The following is a 21,327-nucleotide window of genomic DNA, read 5'->3' as shown; positions in this document are numbered from 1 at the left end:
TCTCATTAACTTTCTTGGGATACCTTTGAGATGAGTTGGTCTGCGTTGCCTATGATCGTGTTTGTCAATTGGTGGACGTAATACAGACGAAACAGCTTTTTAAAAGTGACAAGGTGTGACCAGCATTTCCTGCTTTCAGTGTGATTGGGAGTGATGAATCAAGATTTTCAAGAGTCTACCATTACTTAACCCACCTCTAAAGCAGACACTCCCTCCTCTCAGTGGGATAAGAATGAGCTCCAAAGCACATAAAATTTATATCAATGCACATACATATTATCATGTAGAACCCTGAGATTCATTTCTTGTGGGCATCCTCAACAAATGCAACAACTATAGTAGAATCAGTAAAAGATCACACCCAACAGGGCAGACAACCAGGGTGCAGAAGGCCAACAAACTGCAAATACAAAAACAAACAATAATACCCAGAACGTGAGATGAAGGGTCCTTGAAAGTGAGTTCATAGGTTGTGGGAATATCTCAATGATGGGGCAAGTGAAATTGAACGTAGTTGTCCCCTTTGGTTCAGGAGTCTGATGGTTGAGAGGCGATAACTGCTCTTGAACCTGTTGGTGTGGGACCCGAGGCTCCTGCACCATCTTCCTGATGGCAGCAGCGAGAAGAGAGCATGTCCTGGGTGGTGGGGATCTCTGACAGCACCACGGCCTGGGTGGTGAGGATCTCTGTTGATGGATGCTGCTTTCCTACGACAGTGTTTCATGTAGATGTGATCAATGGCGGGGAGGGACTTTACCTGTGATGGTCTGGGCCATCATTGTGGGATTTTCTGTTCAAGGGCATTGGTGTTTCCATACCAGGCTGTGATGCAGCCAGTCAATGTACTCTCCACCACACATCTGTGGAAGTTTTAGATATCATGCTGAATTCGCAAATTTCTAAGGAAGTAGAGGCACTGCTGTGCTCTCTTTGTAATTTCGCCATGTTCTGGGTGCAGGACAGGTACATTTCTTGTCAAAGCATGTATGTTATCGAAGTATATTTCCTGTCAAAGTACATATACAAACCTGAGATTCACCCTCCTGCAGGAAGCCACGGAATTGAGAAGAGGAATGGGATCAGTCATGCTGAGCCCCACCAGCTATCGGTCTACAACACAGCTAGCTCTCACTGTATATTGCTACTTTGGAGATTTCTCACAAGTCTTAAGGCAACAAATTACCGACTCAAAAGAAATACTTTGCAAAGATAAACATGTATTGTGTTTCCTCGAAATATTTATGCATGCATCACTGTTTTTCAAATTTCATTTCCTACTGCCCGGCAGTCGCAGCCTTGGAGGTGTGATTCGGACGTGAGGAGGTGCGGAGAACCTTTGACGGGTTTATCACCAAATGTATACCTTGTCTCGGACTGAAATAACACCCTACTCAGTTCCTCCTGTCTGTCTTCTTGCAGTGACGATCAGACTGGGGTAGGATAGAGACTCGTCTGCCTGGGCCATTCAGTAGAGAGAGAGAGAGAGACCTTTCACCTGAGTCCACCTCGAGCATGATGTCCTACATTAAACAACCCCATTATGCAGTCAACGGGCTGACCCTAACTGGCTCGGGTATGGACCTCCTGCACTCGGCCGTCGGATATCAAAGTGAGTAGTTAATAATTTGTTCAGACTCCCTTTCCTTCACCACTCCCTCTAAGGTACACAGCCGCACAGTAACTGAAACGCTTCCTTAAATTTTACTATTGGGCGAATAATATCCGTAACCTAACGTATTGGAAATTAGATTTGAACTCACCATTGTGTCCACAGTGGGTAAATTTGGAATGCAATGAGGTAAAGGGATATTCTTTATTCTCCGTTCTTGGTTCTTTTCTTCCTGCTGATTTAGTTAAATTCAATAGACAGATATCTAATCCTGTTATCAAACATACATTACGAATTTGGTTTCAATTTCGTAAATTTTTTACTCTGAAAAACTTTGTTCTTGATAGCCCTATTTTACTTAATTTTTTTTCAAACCTTCCTTGACAGATCAAGCTTTTAGCATATGGAAAAGGAAAGGTATAAAATGTTTTCGTGATCTTTTTTTTGAAGGTACTTTGATGTCTTTTGACCAACTTTCCAACAAATTTAAATTACCTAAGTCTAATTTTTTCAGATATTTACAAATCAGAAATTTTTTACATAAAGTTCTACCATCTTTTCCCAATTCAACTTCAATGGATTTCTCAGATTTGATTTTTACCTTAAATCCTTGTCAGAAGGGATTAGTAGCTTTTATTTATAATATGATTATGAAGATACAACCAGAAATATCTGATAGAATTAAACAACAATGGGAAAAAGAACTTCGATACAATATATCAACAGATAAATGGGAAAAATTTTTACAAATGGTTAATTCTTCTTCTATATGTGCTAAACATGCTTTAATACAATTTAAAATTGTACATAGAGCTTATATGTCTAAAGATAAGCTTGCTCGATTCTATTCTCATATTAACCCTCAATGTGACAGATGTCATTCAGATGTGGCTTCATTGACCCACATGTTTTGGTCATGTCCCACTTTACATAACTATTGGAAGGACATATTTGTTACCATTTCCTCAATTTGGAATATCGATTTACAACCTCATTTTATTACTGCAATTTTTGGTATACCAAATGAGGATGGTAATCAGTTTTCCCCTTCAATCAGACGAATGATTGCTTTTGTAACATTAATGGCCAGAAGGTCTATATTACAAAATTGGAAAGAAGTAAATCCTCCTACCACGTTTCAGTGGTTCTCTCAAACTATTTCTTATCTGAGTTTGGAAAAAATTAGAAGCACTATTTTTGACTCATCAATTAAATTTGAAGAAACTTGGAGACCGTTTATTCGACATTTTCATATGAATTAATTTGGCCCTTTCCAGACCTTTTCTCTGCTTATTCTTGTTCAGGTATGGAGTTCTGGAGTTCTTTGACACTATCATATACTTGTAAACTGTTATTATTGCCCATGTTAGTTTAGTTTAGTGTTTTTTTTCAATATATATTCTCTTTTATATATTTTCAATTTTTGTTTTCTTTTTCTTTTGACGATTATTTTTGTTTTTTTTCATATATAATTATATAGACTTGATTGATTAATGTATTTTTTTTTGTTGATGTTTAATAGGATATTATTATCCTATTATCAATGTAATTTCAAGTCTATTGTATTCATAACCTATTCATTATTATGTTATGTTTTTTTAATATATATATATGAAACTCAATAAAAAGATTGAAAAAGAAAGAAGTGCTTCCGAGCTGGTAGCCTTTGTCGCCATACAGCTGAGATTCCCCGTATCTAACATTGATTTAAAGTGCTGCGCAGTTTTTAGGCCGTGTAAAAAATAAAATAAAATAAAAAATGATTCCTGCTCTGTTCCACACACGCAGACAGCAGCTGAGCCTAGGATTGAAAACGAGAGAGAATCTACGGAAGCTGGAAATCCCAGCAACACACACAAGATGCTGGAGGGACTCAGCAGGCCGGGCAGCATCTATGTGCAGGCGATGTTTTGAGCCGAGACCCTTCTCCCGTCCTGCCGAAGGGTCTCGGCCTGAAACGTCGACCGTACGTTTTTCCTGGCCTGCTGAGTCCCTCCAGCATCTTGTGTGTGTGACGCTGGGATTGAGAGCCGCTGGCTGTGCCTCGCACTCTGCGGTGCAGGGTGGAGAGCCGAGGTCTGTGTGACCCTTACAGCTGCTTTTCTGACGTCTGCTTGCCAACAGACCGTATCGGGTCCAAGACCCTCCCTGACACTGGGGCATTGATTCAAAGTGAAAGAAGGTGCTAAGTTATGTGAAGAATAGATAACGATTAAAGATTAGATTTACTTGTCACACGTACAGTGAAATGCGTCGTTTGTCCGAGAATGCGCTGAGGGAAGCCTGGCTCTGTCATGAACGTAGCATGGCCACGACCCACCAACGCTAACCCCGACGTCTTTGGACTGTGGGAGGAAACCCATGTGGTCGTGGAGGGATCGAACCTAGATCGCTAGTGCTGTGAAGCGTTACACTAGGGAAAGATGGGGTAGATCATCATAGAGGGCAGAGGAATCTACCCTGGCCAAAGGTTTAAGATGAGAGGGGATCAAAAAAGCCAGCTTTCCCACACAGAGGGTAGCCCTGTATTGAAAGGGCTGCCACATGCAATTCTATGTCCAGAAACATTTGTAAGGAACGTGTGTAGGAGAATTTCAGAGAGATGTTACCAAACATAGATCAATGGGAAGCGAAGCGCGCAAAACGCTGGAGGAAGTCAGCGCGTCAGTGTAGCCGAACGGATCTGTGACACTCCCAATGCAGCACTGCTGGGAGATTTGTCTTTGGATCTGACATTCAAATGAGAGCCTCTCAACTCACAACCGGATGGACACCGGCATCAGGGCTGTTTCCTGGCTGATACCCAGTGGAGAGGGGGTGAGGGAGAGAGGGGGGGAGAGAGAGAGGGGAATGGGGGAGAGAGAGAGAGAGGGAAAAGAGAGAGGGGAATGGGGGGGAGAGAGAGAGGGAGGGGGAGAGAGAGAGGGGAATGGGGGAGAGAGAGAGAGAGGGAGGAGAGAGAGAGAGGGGGAGTGAGAGAAAGGGGGAGTGAGAGAGAGGGGGAGAGAGAGAGGGGGAGAGAGAGGGGGTGGGAGAGAGAGAGAGGAGAGGGGGAGAGAGGGGGCAGAGAGAGAGAGAGAGGGAGAGAAAGAGGAGGGAGAGGGGGACAGAGAGAGAGAGGGAGAGAGGGGGAGAGAGATAGAGAGAAAGGGAGAGAGAGGAGAGGGGGACAGAGAGAGAGAAAAAAGAGAGGGGGAGCGAGAGGGAGGGAGAGAGAGAAGGGAGCGAGAGAAGAAGAAGGAAAGAGGGAGTGAAAAGGAGAGAGAGGGCAGGGAGATTGAAAGGGAGAGGGAGAGAAGGGGAAGGGAGGGAAAGGGGAGAAAAAGAGAAAGGGATAGAGGGATGGGGAGAGAGAGACAGAAGGCAGGAGAGGGAGTGAGAGAGAAAGGAGGAGTGAAAGGGAGACAGAAATAGGGAGAGAGAAAAAGGAGAGAGGAGAGAGAGAATGGGACAGAAAAAGGAAGAGGGAGAGAGGGAAAGAGAAAGGGGAGAGGGAGGACAGGGAGAGTGAAAGTGAGAGAGGGAGAAAGAGAGAGGACAAGAAGAGACAAATGGAGATAGAAAGGAAGCTAGGGGAAGAGAGAGAGGGGAGAAAATGAGGGAGTGAGATGGGGTAGAGAGAAAGGAGGAACAAAAGGGGGAGGAAGGAGAGGGAAAGGGGAGGGGAAAGGGAGAAGGGGAGAGGGAGGGATTTGAAAGAGGGAGAGGGGGATTGAAAGGGGGAGAGGGGGGATTGGAAGGGGGAGAGGGAGAGAGGTGGGCTGGAACTTCTCAGCCAGGAGTTTGCACGTTCTAACCATGACCACGTGGGTTTACAGCACCCCACCACCTAGGGTGCTAAGATTTCCTCTCACGTGAATGGGTGGGTTAATTTGCCCCTTGATTAGAATCTCAGGATGAGGCATTAGTGGCAGTAGAATAAAAATGAGATACGGGTTGGGTCTAACGGGTTAGCATGGATTCAATGGCCCAAAGGCCTACTTCTTCAGCCCACGGCAGCTCAACAGAGTCCTCTGTCCTGGGTCAGGCTCTCAAGCTGGCGCTGACTGAAGATCCCTCCTGTCCTGGGATGTGGTCTTTGGACCTTCTGTTGGTCTGGGTTTTCACAGGAAGGGCTTGCCCAACCCCTCCTCCCTTCACAGATGGGCTTGGGAAAGTTGTGCACCTTTCGGTACTTTACGAGATTCTATCAGCGATGAGTAACAGATATATAAAAGGGAGGTTTAAAATCCAAGTGGAATGTTGGCCTTTGATGCGAGAAGACTAGAGGAAGTTTAGTGATATAAAGCTTGCTTAAGACTCCTTCAGGGGATCTGTGTTCAGCTTTCAGTACCTGTGTCAGGAGAAGAACAATGTGCGTTGGTGGAATAGTGGACTGTACTGGGGACAAAGTGGTTAATTGAGGACAGGTTGTTTGTGCTCCTGAGTTTAGAAATTAGTAAATGTTGGTTCTCGAGAAACCTTGGGTCCCAGCACTCTAGATTCTGTCCACGCGATATCCATATCCCTCCAGCCTCCTTATGTTCATGTGCCAGTCTAAACATGTCTTAAACCCCCCCTCACCTTCAGGTGTTAGACGTTACTCCCCTGGGAAGCAGCAACTTGGAAGTGTGGCCATTGTCTTCAGTGGGTACCGTACCAGCCAAGATGTGAACTGCACTGGAGCGGAGAGCGAGTTTGTCAGCAAATGGTGTTGGGAACGGCGAGGGTAGAGCGTCGCAGGAGGGGAGTGGGACGGGGGGGCAGCACGGGGGCAGACACACCCAGCCCTGAGACACCAGGCAAGGTCTGTTGGTTTATTGATCATTACAGAATGTCTCTCTGCCACTTCCCGCTCCCTCCCCTCTCCCTTCTGCTGCTTCCAATCATGATTCCCATCTCCCTGTCCCTTCCCACTCTCAGTCCTCAATAGAGACTCATATCAGAATCAGGTTTATCATCACTCATGTGTGTCATGAAAGTAGTCTTTTTGCAGCAGCAGTAGGGTGCAATACATGAAATCACTACAGTACTGCACATCATGGAAACAGGTTCTTCAGCCTCTAGAACAGAGATGAGGAGGAATTTCTTTAGTCAGAGGGTGTTGTTGGATGTCTGATCCTCAGGGCTCTTTCAGGAGTCAGGAGTGAAGAGCTACCTTAATTCCAAGATCTCAGTTTGTTTTAGAATACAAATAAAACTAAATAAAGATCTGAGAAATAGTGCTAAGACAAAAGAATAAAGATGGCACTTGAAAAATCTATCACCTTTATAGATAAAATCAGGGAAACTCCTTAGATAGGAATAAACTAGTTAATAGGCTACATATTTAAACAATAACATCACATGGGTAATGTGCTAATACTTAGCCAATGAGAAAGGTGTTAAACTGTTAGTTCAGCTGCCAGTGAATGTGAAAAATTCACGAGTCTGTTAAAAAGTACAAATCTTATAAAAAGTATTATTAAAGAAAAGTGGTTTCCAACAGTGATAAATCTGTGCAATTATTTGCCACAGACGGCTGTGGAGGCTGAGTGTATTTAAAGTAGAGATTGATAATTTCTTGATTAATCAGGGCATCCAAGATTACGGGGAGAAGGCAGAGAGGGATAATAAATTAGCTATGACGGAATGATGCAGTAGACTTGATGGGCTGAATGGCCTAATTCTGCTCCTATGGCTGACTTATTCATTCTTTGATAATAAACGTACTTTGAATCTTTGAATTCTGTGACCTTCAGAAGGTGTCAGAGTCAGACTGTACTGAATAAGACCCTTCAGCCCAGCTTGTCCAGGCTGACCCAGACGCCTACCAATCTAGGCCTGTTTGACTGTCTTTGGCCCGCATCCCTATAGAACAGAAATTCCAGCCTGGGGTCCATGGAGTTTGGGAAGCCTTGCGTTAAACCTTTCTAATCCAGTCACAACAGCAGTTTGTAACTGGGGAGGGATCGGCGAGATACACTCTGTGGCTGCATTATTAGGTACCTGTTGAACCCAATGGAGTGGCCACTGAGTGTGTGTTCATGGTCTTCTGCCGCATGGTTCAATGTGTTGTGCGTACAGAGATGCTCTTTTTGCACACCACTGAGTTACTGTCACCCTGAGCCGGTCTGAGCATTCTCCGCCGTACCAAGCACTCTCATCACAGAGCAGCTGCTCACTGCATGTCTTTCTTGTGTCATTCTCTGTAAACTCCAGAGACTGTTGTGCATGAAGATCAGTTTCTGAGGTAATGAAACCATCCATCTGTCACCAACAATCACTTCAAAAGTCACCTAGATCAGATTTATAATGCTTGGTCTGAACTGCAACGGAGCCTCTTGACCACATCTGCATGCTTTTATGCATTGAGTTGCTGCCACATGATTGGCTGATTAGATATTTGCATTGACAAGTAGGTGTACCTAATAGAGTGGCCACTGAGAGACAAAGTCAAGACAAATTCATCTTAGAATCCATTTAATGATAGTTAAGATACTTAAACTTCACACTTAGATGATCAGTGAAGTTTCTTTGTTGCCGTCTAGTCACTGTTGTAATGTAAAAAAAACAGCAGGCATTTGGTGCACAATAATGATTGCATAAGCTTCCTCAAGGTGTCTCGACAATATGTTTAAGTTAAGGAGACAGTGCAAGCAAGTTCAATGGTTCAATTTTATATCAGAGAATGTATACAGTATACAACCTGAAATTCATACTCTTCACTGACATCCTCGAAACAGATGAAAACCACAAAGAATGAGTGACTGGGAAACAATATAAGAACTCCTGCTCCCCTCCCACACAAAAGCTGCAACAAAAGCCCCATCAACTCTGCCCCCCAGCAACCTCCACACCAGTAACAGCAAAGCCCCAAAGAGTGACCATGGTCTAAAGTCCGTCAAAAGCCTCTGTTGATCCCAGCAGTTCAACATCCCGCAGGCTCTGTGCACAGCTACGTATATATTAGATAAAAGCACACACGCAGGAGACGGATTCACAGTGCAATGAAAGAGGGAGAGAGAGAACGATGATGTATGCGTAGACAACAGCGCGTGCACAGCAACAGATCAATATGCAGTGCTAAGGAGGAGTGTCATTGCTCTAAAATAAATAGATCCATACATTGCACTTCCTCCTCCTTTACATTAATGCAACATAAAACTGCAAATGTACAAAACATTCAATTTCCCTTTCATAAACCATATACCAAATAAACATGCTTTCACAATAATAGTCCATAACTAACTTCGCAGTTCTGAAGACTCAATCTTCTGGGTGGTGCTCTGTTTCCTTCATGATAGCGCCTCTGGACCTGTGCAGTGGCATCAGATCTGGCAGGTGTCTTGTCTAAGTCAACATTCTAGGTTTCCAGTGTTATGTTGCTGTCAGTGACATCATCACAGAGAGATAAGTCCAGTGGCTGTAATGTGTCCATCTTGTTGGATGCAATGGACTCAGTGCTCTTTGACTGAGCATCCGGTTTCTGGTCCACATGACGACTCTGTCTGATTTCCGAAATCCACTGTATACATTAGTGGCCCAGTTCTTGTAGCTACTCCACTTGTCTTCTTGGTAATCACACGCTAGGACTTCCTGTCCAATCTTGAAGCTCCTTGCTGCTTCACGTGGCTACTGGCTGAACTGTTTATTTTGTACCTCCTTCAACAGGTCTGGTTTCAAGAGGTCTCTGCGATTCCTGCTCATAAACAGCATTGCAGGTGTTTGATTTGTTGTCATATGAACAGAGTTCTGATACACAAAAAGGAAGTTGTCCACCTTGTGCTGTAGAGAAAAGTTCTCCTTGTCCATCACTTTAATGGACTTCTTGAAGGTTTGGATAAACCTTTCAGTTAACCCATTCATTGCTGGGTGGTGAGGAGCTGACTGGAAATGTCTGATACGATTTTTCTTCATGAACCGTCGGAATTCTTCTGACATGTGCTGCGGTCCAGTGCCGCTCTGGTGAGCCATTTCTGGTGAAGATAGTCCTCAGAGCAGAGACCATCTTTGCTGACGTGATTGACTTCATTGGTATAACCTCCGGCCACTTCAAATGAGCATGCATAGCCATCAGGAACACGTAATCCATGAATGGCCCAGCAAAGTCAATAAGCACCCTTTGCCATGGTGAATGTGATCACTCCCACGGGCATTACTTTTTGGCATCCTGAACAATTTCTGGCCACGTCTTCCATCTGTTTATCTATTCCCTTCTCAAACACCTGATTGGCATTAGCAGCTGTGACAGCCTCTGGTTAGTGCTACCATTTGGGCTGCAGGTGCCTTTTAATGCCACACTGAGAGTTTGGATTCAGTGCCAGCCTAGTTGGGTTTTTCCCAAACATTTACACCTGAGAAGCGCTGGCCCTCCGCTTTTCAATACATAAAGTTCTAACTATTGTGTTTGGCTTCCATACTTCACATTTACTTTCAGTTTGCCTTTGAGAGACACTTTGTGTAGGTCATCACCATCACTGAGTTCTTCTCCAATGGTATCTTAGAAAGCAGTCCGTTGTAGTCAGCCTCTGGAATTATGGATAAAGCTGACCCTGTGTCCAGCTCCATTTTCAGTTTTACACCTGACACATCTATTGTGATCCACTTCAGTATTACGATGCAGTTCCAGGCATGACAGTTCACCTTTATCTGACTCTGTTGTCTGATTCTATTTTACATTTGGTAACTTTATATATTTTCTTAGATTTTTCACTCAGTTTTTGTCTGCATTGCACATTCTTTCTGTGTGATCTTGTGACGCTTTCTGCAGTCTTTTCCTTTGAAACATCGGTCATTTTCACCACGGGGGGGATTTGCCACATCAGTAACATTTTTGCCTTTTTGCACCATTCGGGGACACTTAGTGCCAATTGCTTTATTTGAGTGCTTTGACCATGTACAAGCCTGTCCCTTAATGCACCAGAAAATCCATCTGTAAGGTCACATTACGGGGAAAGTTAGCGCAGTTCTGCGATGTATTTAGAAATGCTTTCATCCTTTGACTGGTTCTTTTGTGAAATCTAAATCTCTCAGCTATTGTCAACGGCTCAGGGTGCCAGTGATTTTGTAAAATTGTAACAATTTCATTGAAGCTCCTGCTTGGTGGCTTTTCAGGGGTTACTAAGTTGCCCAAGAGACTGTATGTCTTTCCACCATTAAGCAAAGAAACATAAGGGCTTTCTTGTTGTTTCTGTTACAAGACAGTTCAACTCTCTCGACAGACAACTCCCAACCTTCATTAGTGCTTTCAAATTTGTCAGCCTTCCTGACTGTAGCCATGGCCACGTCTTTTTCACTGTATATTCAGTGCATCTTTCACAGTTGCTCATGTATCATTCGGCTTTCTCGTGCTGTTTAACTCTTGCTGGTTTGTCCCGTCACTATCGGTGCAGTTCGTGGTATTCTCAGACATTCAGGTTCGTACTCATAGCCAATTTGTTGTGTCTGTGCATAACTACATATCAATTAAATAAAAACTCGTACGCGAGAGATGTCTGGTGTTTTCACATTGCAGAGAGAGAGAGAGAAAATAATGCACATGGGTAGACAACAACGCATGCACAGGCGACAGATCAATACTGGTGGGGGTGGGGGGGGGGTTCATTGCTCTAAAAGAAATAGAGCCATACATTACATCTCTCTCTCATCACTCCTTTCACAGCGGGAAGGGGCCAAACTGCTCACTGTGGGTGGAAAAGAACCATTAGGAAAAAAGAATTTAAGTTGTTCCGCTGACGGGCTGGGAGAAGTTGCCCCCCGACACCATCTGTAGCTCCTCCCACATTCGCCAAAACTTGTGATTAATTGGGATGCAAAATATTTTAACCAGAACAGATTTTCAAAAGTACTTTAGTCATAAGAGCAAGGCAGAGCCGGTGTTTTTCTTTGGTAAGTTTACAAGGATATTGTGGGGACTGGAGGAGGAGCTGAGTTATAAAGCAACTTTACTCCTTGGGACAGAGAAGATTGAGAGGAGATTCGATAGAGGTATACAAAATTATGAGGGGTATAGATAGGGTAAATGTAAGCAGGCTTTTTCCATTGGTTGGTCGGAATTACAACCAGAGGTCATGGGTTAAGGGTGAACAGTTTAAGAAGAAATTGAGAGGAAATTTCTTCACTCAGAGAGTGGTGAGAGTGTGGAATGAGCTGCCAGCACAAGTGATGCATGGGAGCTTGATTTCAACGTTTAAGAGGTTTGATAGGTGTGTGAATGGTAGGGGTATGGCGTGCTGTGGTCCTGGTGCAGGTCAATGGGAGAAGGCAGTTTAAATGGCTCATCATGGACTAGATAGGCAGAAGGGCCTTTTGTACTGTACTTTTCTATAATTCCATCTCATATGAGACCGTAAGAAATAGGAGAATTAGGCCATTCAGCCCATTGATTCTGCTCTGCCATTCATTCATGGTTGATTTTCTATCCCTCTCAACCTCATTCTCCTCATAACCTTTGACACCCTTCCTAATCAGGAACCTATAAACCTGCCTTAAATATACCCAATGTCCTGCATCCACAGCTGTCTGCGGCGATGAATTCCACAGATTCACCACACTCTGGTTAAAGAAATTCCTCCTCATCTCCATTCTAAATGGATGTCCCTCTCTTCTGTGTCCTCTGGTCCTAGACTCCCCCACCATAGGAAACATCCTCTCCACATCCACTCTATCTGTGTCCTCTCGTGCTAGACTCCCCCACTATAGGAAACATCCTCTCCACATCCACTCTATCTGTGTCCTCTGGTCCTAGACTCCCCCACTATAGGAAACATCCTCTCCACATCCACTCTATCTGTGTCCTCTGGTCCTAGACTCCCCCAGTATAGGAAACATCCTCTCCACATCCACTCTATTGTGTCCTCTGGTCCTAGACTCCCCCTCTACAGGAAACATCCTCTCCACATCCACTCTATCTGTGTCCTCTGGTCCTAGACTCCCCCACTATAGGAAACATCCTCTCCACATCCACTCTATCTGTGTCCTCTGGTCCTAGACTCCCCCACTATAGGAAACATCCTCTCCACATCAATCTATCTGTGTCCTCTGGTCCTAGACTCTCCCACTACAGGAAACATCCTCTCCACATCCACTCTATCTGTGTCCTCTGGTCCTAGACTCCCCCACTATAGGAAACGTCCTCTCCACATCCACTCTATCTGTGTCCTCTGGTCCTAGACTCCCCCACTGTAGGAAACATCCTCTCCACATCCACTCTATCTGTGTCCTCTGGTCCTAGACTCCACCACTATAGGAAACGTCCTCTCCACATCCACTCTATCTGTGTCCTCTGGTCCTAGACTCCCCCACTGTAGGAAACATCCTCTCCACATCCACTCTCTCTGTGTCCTCTGGTCCTAGACTCCCCCACCATAGGAAACATCCTCTCCACATCCACTCTATCTGTGTCCTCTGGTCCTAGACTCTCCCACTACAGGAAACATCCTCTCCACATCCACTATCTGTGTCCTCTGGTCCTAGACACCCCCACTATAGGAAACATCCTCTCCACATCCACTCTATCTGTGTCCTCTGGTCCTAGACTCCTCCACTATAGGAAACATCCTCTCCACATCCACTCTATCTGTGTCCTCTGGTCCTCGACTCCCCCACTATAGGAAACATCCTCTCCACATCCACTCTATCTGTGTCCTCTGGTCCTAGACTCCCCACTATAGGAAACATCCTCTCCACATCCACTCTATCTGTGTCCTCTGGTCCTAGACTCCACCACTATAGGAAACGTCCTCTCCACATCCACTCTATCTGTGTCCTCTGGTCCTAGACTCCTCCACTATAGGAAACATCCTCTCCACATCCACTCTATCTGTGTCCTCTGGTCCTCGACTCCCCCACTAAAGGAAACATCCTCTCCACATCCACTCTATCTGTGTCCTCTGGTCCTAGACTCCCCACTATAGGAAACATCCTCTCCACATCCACTCTATCTGTGTCCTCTGGACCTAGACTCCCCCACTATAGGAAACATCCTCTCCACATCCACTCTATCTGTGTCCTCTGGACCTAGACTCCCCCACTATAGGAAACATCCTCTCCACATCCACTCTATATGTCCCCTCTGGTCCTAGACTCCCCCACCTTAGGAAACATCCTCTCCACATCCACTCTATCTGTGTCCTCTGGTCCTAGATTCCCCCACTATAGGAAACATCCTCTCCACATCCACTCTATCTGTGTCCTCTGGTCCTAGACTCCCCCACTATAGGAAACATCCTCTCCACATCCACTCTATCTGTGTCCTCTGGTCCTAGACTCCCCCACTACAGGAAACATCCTCTCCACATCCACTCTATCTGTCCCCTCTGGTCCTAGACTCCCCCACCATAGGAAACATCCTCTCCACATCCACTCTATCTGTGTCCTCTGGTCCTAGACTCCCCCACTATAGGAAACATCCTCTCCACATCCACTCTGTGTCCTCTGGTCCTAGATTCCCCCACTATAGGAAACATCCTCTCCACATCCACTCTGTGTCCTCTGGTCCTAGATTCCCCCACTATAGGAAACATCCTCTCCACATCCACTCTATCTGTGTCCTCTGGTCCTAGACTCCCCCACTATAGGAAACATCCTCTCCACATCCACTCTATCTGTGTCCTCTGGTCCTAGACTCCCCCACTACAGGAAACATCCTCTCCACATCCACTCTATCTGTCCCCTCTGGTCCTAGACTCCCCCACCATAGGAAACATCCTCTCCACATCCACTCTATCTGTGTCCTCTGGTCCTAGACTCCCCCACTATAGGAAACATCCTCAGCACATCAACTCTATCTGTGTCCTCTGGTCCTAGACTCCCCCACCATAGGAAACATCCTCTCCACATCCACTCTATCTGTGTCCTCTGGTCCTAGACTGCCCCCGCTATAGGAAACATCCTCTCCACATCCACTCTGTCTGTGTCCTCTGGTCCTAGACCCCCCCCCCACCATAGGAAACATCCACTCCACATCCACTCTATCTGTGTCCTCTGGTCCTAGACTCCCCCACTATAGGAAACATCCTCTCCACATCCACTCTATCTGTGTCCTCTGGTCCTCGACTCCCCCACTATTGGAAACATCCTCTCCACATCCACTCTAACTGTCCCCTCTGGTCCTAGACCCCCCACCCCCCACCATAGGAAACATCCACTCCACATCCACTCTATCTGTGTCCTCTGGTCCTAGACTCCCCCACTATAGGAAACATCCTCTCCACATCCACTCTATTGTGTCCTCTGGTCCTAGACTTCCCCACTATAGGAAACATCCTCTCCATATCCACTCTATCTGTATCCTCTGGTCCTAGACTCCCCCACTATAGGAAACATCCTCTCCAGATCCACTCTGTCTGTGTCCTCTGGTCCTAGACTCCCCCACTATAGGAAACATCCTCTCCAAATCCATTCTATCTGTGTCCTCTGGTCCTAGACTGCCCCCGCTATAGGAAACATCCTCTCCACATCCACTCTGTCTGTGTCCTCTGGTCCTAGACTCCCCCACTATAGGAAACATCCTCTCCACATCCACTCTATCTGTGTCCTCTGGTCCTAGACTACCCCACTATAGGAAACATCCTCTCCACATCCACTCTGTCTGTGTCCTCTGGTCCTAGACTCCCCCACTGTAAGAAACATCCTCTCCACATCCACTCTATCTGTGTCCTCTGGTCCTAGACTCCCCCACTATAGGAAACATCCTCTGCACATCCACTCTATCTGTGTCCTCTCGTCCTAGACTCCCCCACTATAGGAAACATCCTCTCCACATCCACTCTATCTGTGTCCTCTGGTCCTAGACTCCCCCCTCTACAGGAAACATCCTCTGCACATCCACTCTATCTGTGTCCTCTGGTCCTAGACTCCCCCCTCTACAGGAAACATCCTCTGCACATCCACTCTATCTGTGTCCTCTGGTCCTAGACTCCCCCACTATAGGAAACATCCTCTCCACATCCACTCTATCTGTGTCCTCCGGTCCTAGACTCTCCCACTATAGGAAACATCCTCTCCGCATCCACTCTATCTGTGTCCTCTGGTCCTAGACTCCCCCACTATAGGAAACATCCTCAGCACATCCACTCTATCTGTGTCCTCTGGTCCTAGACTCCCCCACTATAGGAAACATCCTCTCCACATCCACTCTAACTGTCCCCTCTGGTTCTAGACCCCCCCCCCCACCATAGGAAACATCCACTCCACATCCACTCTATCTGTGTCCTCTGGTCCTAGACTTCCCCACTATAGGAAACATCCTCTCCATATCCACTCTATCTGTGTCCTCTGGTCCTAGACTCCCCCACTATAGGAAACATCCTCTCCACATGCACTCTATCTGTGTCCTCTGGTCCTGGACTCCCCCACCATAGGAAACATCCTCTCCACATCCACTCTATCTGTGTCCTCTGGTCCTAGACTCCCCCACTATAGGAAACATCCTCTCCAATCCACTCTATCTGTGTCCTCTGATCCTAGACTTCCCCACTATAGGAAACATCCTCTCCACATCCACTCTATCTGTGTCCTCTGGTCCTAGACTCCCCCACTACTGGAAACATCCTCTCCACATCCACTCTATCTGTGTCCTCTGGTCCTAGACTCCCCCCACTATAGGAAACATCCTCTCCACATCCACTCTATCTGTGTCCTCTGGTCCTAGACTCCCCCCACTACAGGAAACATCCTCTCCACATCCACTCTATCTGTGTCCTGTGGTCCTGGACGCCCCCCACTACAGGAAACATCCTCTCCACATCCACTCTATCTGTGTCCTCTGGTCCTAGACTCCCCCACTATAGGAAACATCCTCTCCACATCCACTTTATCTGTGTCCTCTGGTCCTAGACTCCCCCACTAGAGGAAACATCCTCTCCACATCCACTCTATCTGTGTCCTCTGGTCCTAGACTCCCCCACCATAGGAAGCATCCTCTCCACATCCACTCTATCTGTCCGCTCTGGTCCTAGACTCCCCCACCATAGGAAACATCCTCTCCACATCCACTCTATCTGTGTCCTCTGGTCCTAGACTCCCCCACTATAGGAAACATCCTCTCCACATCCACTCTATCTGTGTCTTCTGGTCCTAGACTCCCCCACTATAGGAAACATCCTCTCCACATCAATCTATCTGTGTCCTCTGGTCCTAGACTCTCCCACTACAGGAAACATCCTTTCCACATCCACTCTATCTGTGTCCTCTGGTCCTAGACTCCCCCACTATAGGAAACATCCTCTCCACATCCACTCTATCTGTGTCCTCTGGTCCTAGACTCTCCCACTACAGGAAACATCCTCTCCACATCCACTCTATCTGTGTCCTCTGGTCCTAGACTCCCCCACTATAGGAAACATCCTCTCCACATCCACTCTATCTGTGTCCTCTGGTCCTAGACTCCCCCACCGTAATGAAACTTCCTCTCCACATCCACTCTATCTGTGTCCTCTGGTCCTAGACTCCCCCACTATAGGAAACATCCTCTCCACATCCACTCTATCTGTGTCCTCTGGTCCTAGACTCCCCCCTCTACAGGAAACATCCTCTCCACATCCACTCTATCTGTGTCCTCTGGTCCTAGACTCCCCCCTCTACAGGAAACATCCTCTCCACATCCACTCTATCTGTGTCCTCTGGTCCTAGACTCCCCCACTAGAGGAAACATCCTCTCCACATCCACTCTATCTGTGTCCTCTGGTCCTAGACTCTCCCACTACAGGAAACATCCTCTCCACATCCACTCTATCTGTGTCTCAGGTCCTAGACTCCCCCACATTATGAAACATCCTCTCCACATCCACTCTATCTGTGTCCTCTGGTCCTAGACTCTCCCACTACAGGAAACATCCTCTCCACATCCACTCTATCTGTGTCCTCTGGTCCTAGACTCCCCCACTATAAGAAACATCCTCTCCACATCCACTCTATCTGTGTCCTCTGGTCCTAGACTCCCCCACTACAGGAAACATCCTCTGCACATCCACTCTATCTGTGTCCTCTCGTCCTAGACTCCCCCACTATAGGAAACATCCTCTGCACATCCACTCTATCTGTGTCCTCTCGTCCTAGACTCCCCCACTATAGGAAACATCCTCTCCACATCCACTCTATCTGTGTCCTCTGGTCCTAGACTCCCCCCTCTACAGGAAACATCCTCTGCACATCCACTCTATCTGTGTCCTCTGGTCCTAGACTCCCCCCTCTATAGGAAACATCCTCTCCACATCCACTCTATCTGTGGTCCTAGACTCCCCCCTCTACAGGAAACATCCTCTCCACATCCACTCTATCTGTGTCCTCTGGTCCTAGACTCCCCCCTCTACAGGAAACATCCTCTCCACATCCACTCTATCTGTGTCCTCTGGTCCTAGACTCCCCCCTCTACAGGAAACATCCTCTGCACATCCACTCTATCTGTGTCCTCTGGTCCTAGACTCCCCCCTCTATAGGAAACATCCTCTCCACATCCACTCTATCTGTGTCCTCTGGTCCTAGACTCCCCCCTCTACAGGAAACATCCTCTCCACATCCACTCTGTGTCCTCTGGTCCTAGACTCCCCCCTCTACAGGAAACATCCTCTCCACATCCACTCTATCTGTGTCCTCTGGTCCTAGACTCCCCCCTCTACAGGAAACATCCTCTCCACATCCACTCTATCTGTGTCCTCTGGTCCTAGACTCCCCCCTCTACAGGAAACATCCTCTCCACATCCACTCTATCTGTGTCCTCTGGTCCTAGACTCCCCCACTAGAGGAAACATCCTCTCCACATCCACTCTATCTGTGTCCTCTGGTCCTAGACTCTCCCACTACAGGAAACATCCTCTCCACATCCACTCTATCTGTGTCTCAGGTCCTAGACTCCCCCACATTATGAAACATCCTCTCCACATCCACTCTATCTGTGTCCTCTGGTCCTAGACTCTCCCACTACAGGAAACATCCTCTCCACATCCACTCTATCTGTGTCCTCTGGTCCTAGACTCCCCCACTATAAGAAACATCCTCTCCACATCCACTCTATCTGTGTCCTCTGGTCCTAGACTCCCCCACTACAGGAAACATCCTCTGCACATCCACTCTATCTGTGTCCTCTCGTCCTAGACTCCCCCACTATAGGAAACATCCTCTCCACATCCACTCTATCTAGGCTAGGGGTTTCCAACCTGGTATCCATGAACCTCTTGCTTAATGGTATTGATCCACGGCATAAAAAAAGGCCAGAAGCCCCTGATCTTAGCCTCTCAATATTCAGTAGGTTTCAATGAGATCCCCTTGTCATTCTTTGAAACTCTGGTGAGTATGACCAACACAGTCAGAGGAAATGCTGGGGGTAGCTCCCACATCTGACTAACGCTGAAATGAGTATTTTTGGACTGTGGGAGGAAACAAAGCACCAGGAGCAAACCCATGCAAGGTATAATTGAACCGTGATCGTACAGCTGGCGCTGAAATCGTTACACTAACCGCTACGGTTCCATGAATGGTATTGTTTGACTACTGTTACTTGTCACGTTCTATTGTCTTGTGTTCTTTGCCCAGCATTGTGGGCATGCTGTAATGGCACCAGAATTTCCATTTGGTGTCTCCATCATTGAGAGTCAGCACTGGTCACACCTGGGAGGGGTGTGGTGACGGGTAAATGAGGCTTGATAGGGCACAGCCATCAGCCAATTTGCAGATGACACCTAGACTGGGGGAGCCGTGAACAGCGAGGAAGGCTATCAAAGGATGGGAGGGCATCAAGGAGTGTGGCAGGACAAAGGGATCTGGGAATACAGGTCCATCATTTGTTGAAAGTGACGTCAAAGGTAGGTAGGGTTGTAAAAAAGCTTTTGGCACAGAAATCAAGTTATGGAGTACAGAAGATGGACTGTTACATTAAAGATGATTAAGACATTGGTCGGGCCTAATTTGGAGGATTGTGTGCAGTTTTGGTCACCTGACCACAGGAAAGATGTAAATAAGGTTGAAAGAGTATGGAGAAAATTTACAAAGTTGCTGCTAAAACTTGAGGAGCTGAGTTATAGGGAAAAATTGAATGGGTTAGGACTTTATTCCCTGGAGCGAAGGAAAAAGGGGGGGGGGCTTTGATGGAGGTGTACAAAATTATGAGGGTTATAGACAGGGTAAATGCAAGCAGGCTTTTTCCACTGAGGTTGGGTGGAACTAGAACCAGAAGTCATAGATTAAGGGTGAACCTGAGGGAGGGGGTTCTTCAGTCAGAGGGAGGGGAGAAAGTTGAATGAGCTAACAACAGAGGGGTGGATGTGGGTCCAATTGCAAGGTTTGAGAGAAGTTGTACATCTGTACATGATGGGATGGAGATGAGGGCTATGATCCTGTTGTGGGTCAATGGGAATAGGCAGAACAGGTTGACATGGACTAGATGGGCTGAAGGGCTCTTTGACTCCGTTAAGAGACATGAGGGGAATATTTGATCGCCCAATTTACCTTGCCATGGCCCTTGCACTCTGCTGACTACCAACCAGGGGTTCCCTTGCTCAGTGCCGTTGGCCCATGGCATAAAAAGGCTGGGGGTCCCTGCATCGTACTCTTCGAGTTGCTGCATAACATGGATGAGAGAAAGACAGAGGCCTATGGGGGAATCAATGCACACAAAACGCTGGAGGAACTCAGCAGGCCAGGAAAAGAGTACAGTTGACGCTTCAGGCTGAAACCCAATGGCGGGGCTGGAGAAGAAAAGCTGGGGAGTAGATTGAAAATGTGGGGGGTGGGGGGAGAGAAACACAAGGTGACACCTGAAGAGGGAGGGGATGAAATAAAGAACTGGAAAGTTGATTGGTGAAGGAGACAGAAGGGCACGGAGGAAAGAAAAGGGGGGAGGAGCACCAGAGGGAGGTGATAGGTAGGCAAGGAGATAAGGAGAAAGAGGGAAAAGGGGACAGGGAATGGTGAAGGAGGGGTGGTGGAGGCATTACCGGGAGTTTGAGAAATCGATGTTCATGCCGTCAGGTTGGAGGCTACCCAAATGGAATCCAAACTAAAGGTAGCCTCATCACAACAGCGGAGGAGGCCAGGGATAGACATATGGAAATGGGCAGTGGAACTAAAATGGCAATGTGGGATGGAACGATCAGATTGATCTTAAAGGTCAGAACTGTTATGTTTTGTGACTTCAAGAGATTAAACTAGTTCAAAGGAAGACACAGGAGTCCGAAGTGCAGGTCTAACTTTGTGTTTCCTTTGGCCAGGCACTCACGCATCACATGGTTGCGTGATGACATATACATTTCAAGTATTTTTACATGTCAGAATCAGCTTTAATACCATCAGCGTATGTCATGAATTTTGTTAACTTTATGACAGCAGTACAATGAAATACATGATAAATAAATATAGAGAAAAAACTGAGTACATTAAGTATATGTATGTCTATTAAATAGTTTAGTTAAAATAAGCAGTACAAAAAAAAACAGAAATAAAAAAGTAGTGAGGTAGTGTTCGTGGGTTCAGTGTCCATTCAGAAATCAGATGGCAGAGGGGAAGAAGCTGTTCCTGAATCATTGAGTGTGTGGCCATACAATTTGAGAGCTATTAGTAGATGAATGGACTCCTAATTAAATAAATAGTTAAGAGCAGAACAACTTCTACATTAAAATATTAAATGTTTTGAATATTTCCAAAATACCACAATATGGTAAATGGTGAAGCTGAAACAAGAAGATGACTAACTTCTAATTTCCATCTTCATAACGAGCAGTGGAAGTTATCAAGTAGGATAGATAAAAGGGATATAGTGGACG

The 21,327-nt window shown here is 46.3% G+C and overlaps 1 protein-coding gene across 2 annotated transcripts in view; it reads left to right on the top strand.

Moving 5' to 3' along the window:
• The first annotated feature begins 1,512 nt into the window (after positions 1-1,512).
• The window catches only part of LOC132402282 (homeobox protein otx5-like), a 39,564-nt gene continuing 19,749 nt past the window's right edge, over positions 1,513-21,327 (top strand). Inside the window, exons 1-3 of one of the 2 annotated variants that reach the window (XM_059985130.1) lie at positions 1,513-1,609; positions 7,459-7,473; positions 9,338-9,352. In XM_059985130.1, coding sequence (XP_059841113.1) covers positions 1,513-1,609; positions 7,459-7,473; positions 9,338-9,352 — 127 coding nt within the window. The remainder of the gene's footprint in view (positions 1,610-7,458; positions 7,474-9,337; positions 9,353-21,327) is intronic. The other variant, XM_059985129.1, reaches the window with a different exon arrangement.

This window comes from Hypanus sabinus, chromosome 11 (genome assembly GCF_030144855.1).
Source record: "Hypanus sabinus isolate sHypSab1 chromosome 11, sHypSab1.hap1, whole genome shotgun sequence".
Lineage (NCBI taxonomy): Eukaryota > Metazoa > Chordata > Chondrichthyes > Myliobatiformes > Dasyatidae > Hypanus > Hypanus sabinus.
Note: the sequence above shows the minus strand (reverse complement) of the source record. Positions and strands in the feature narration are given on the sequence as shown.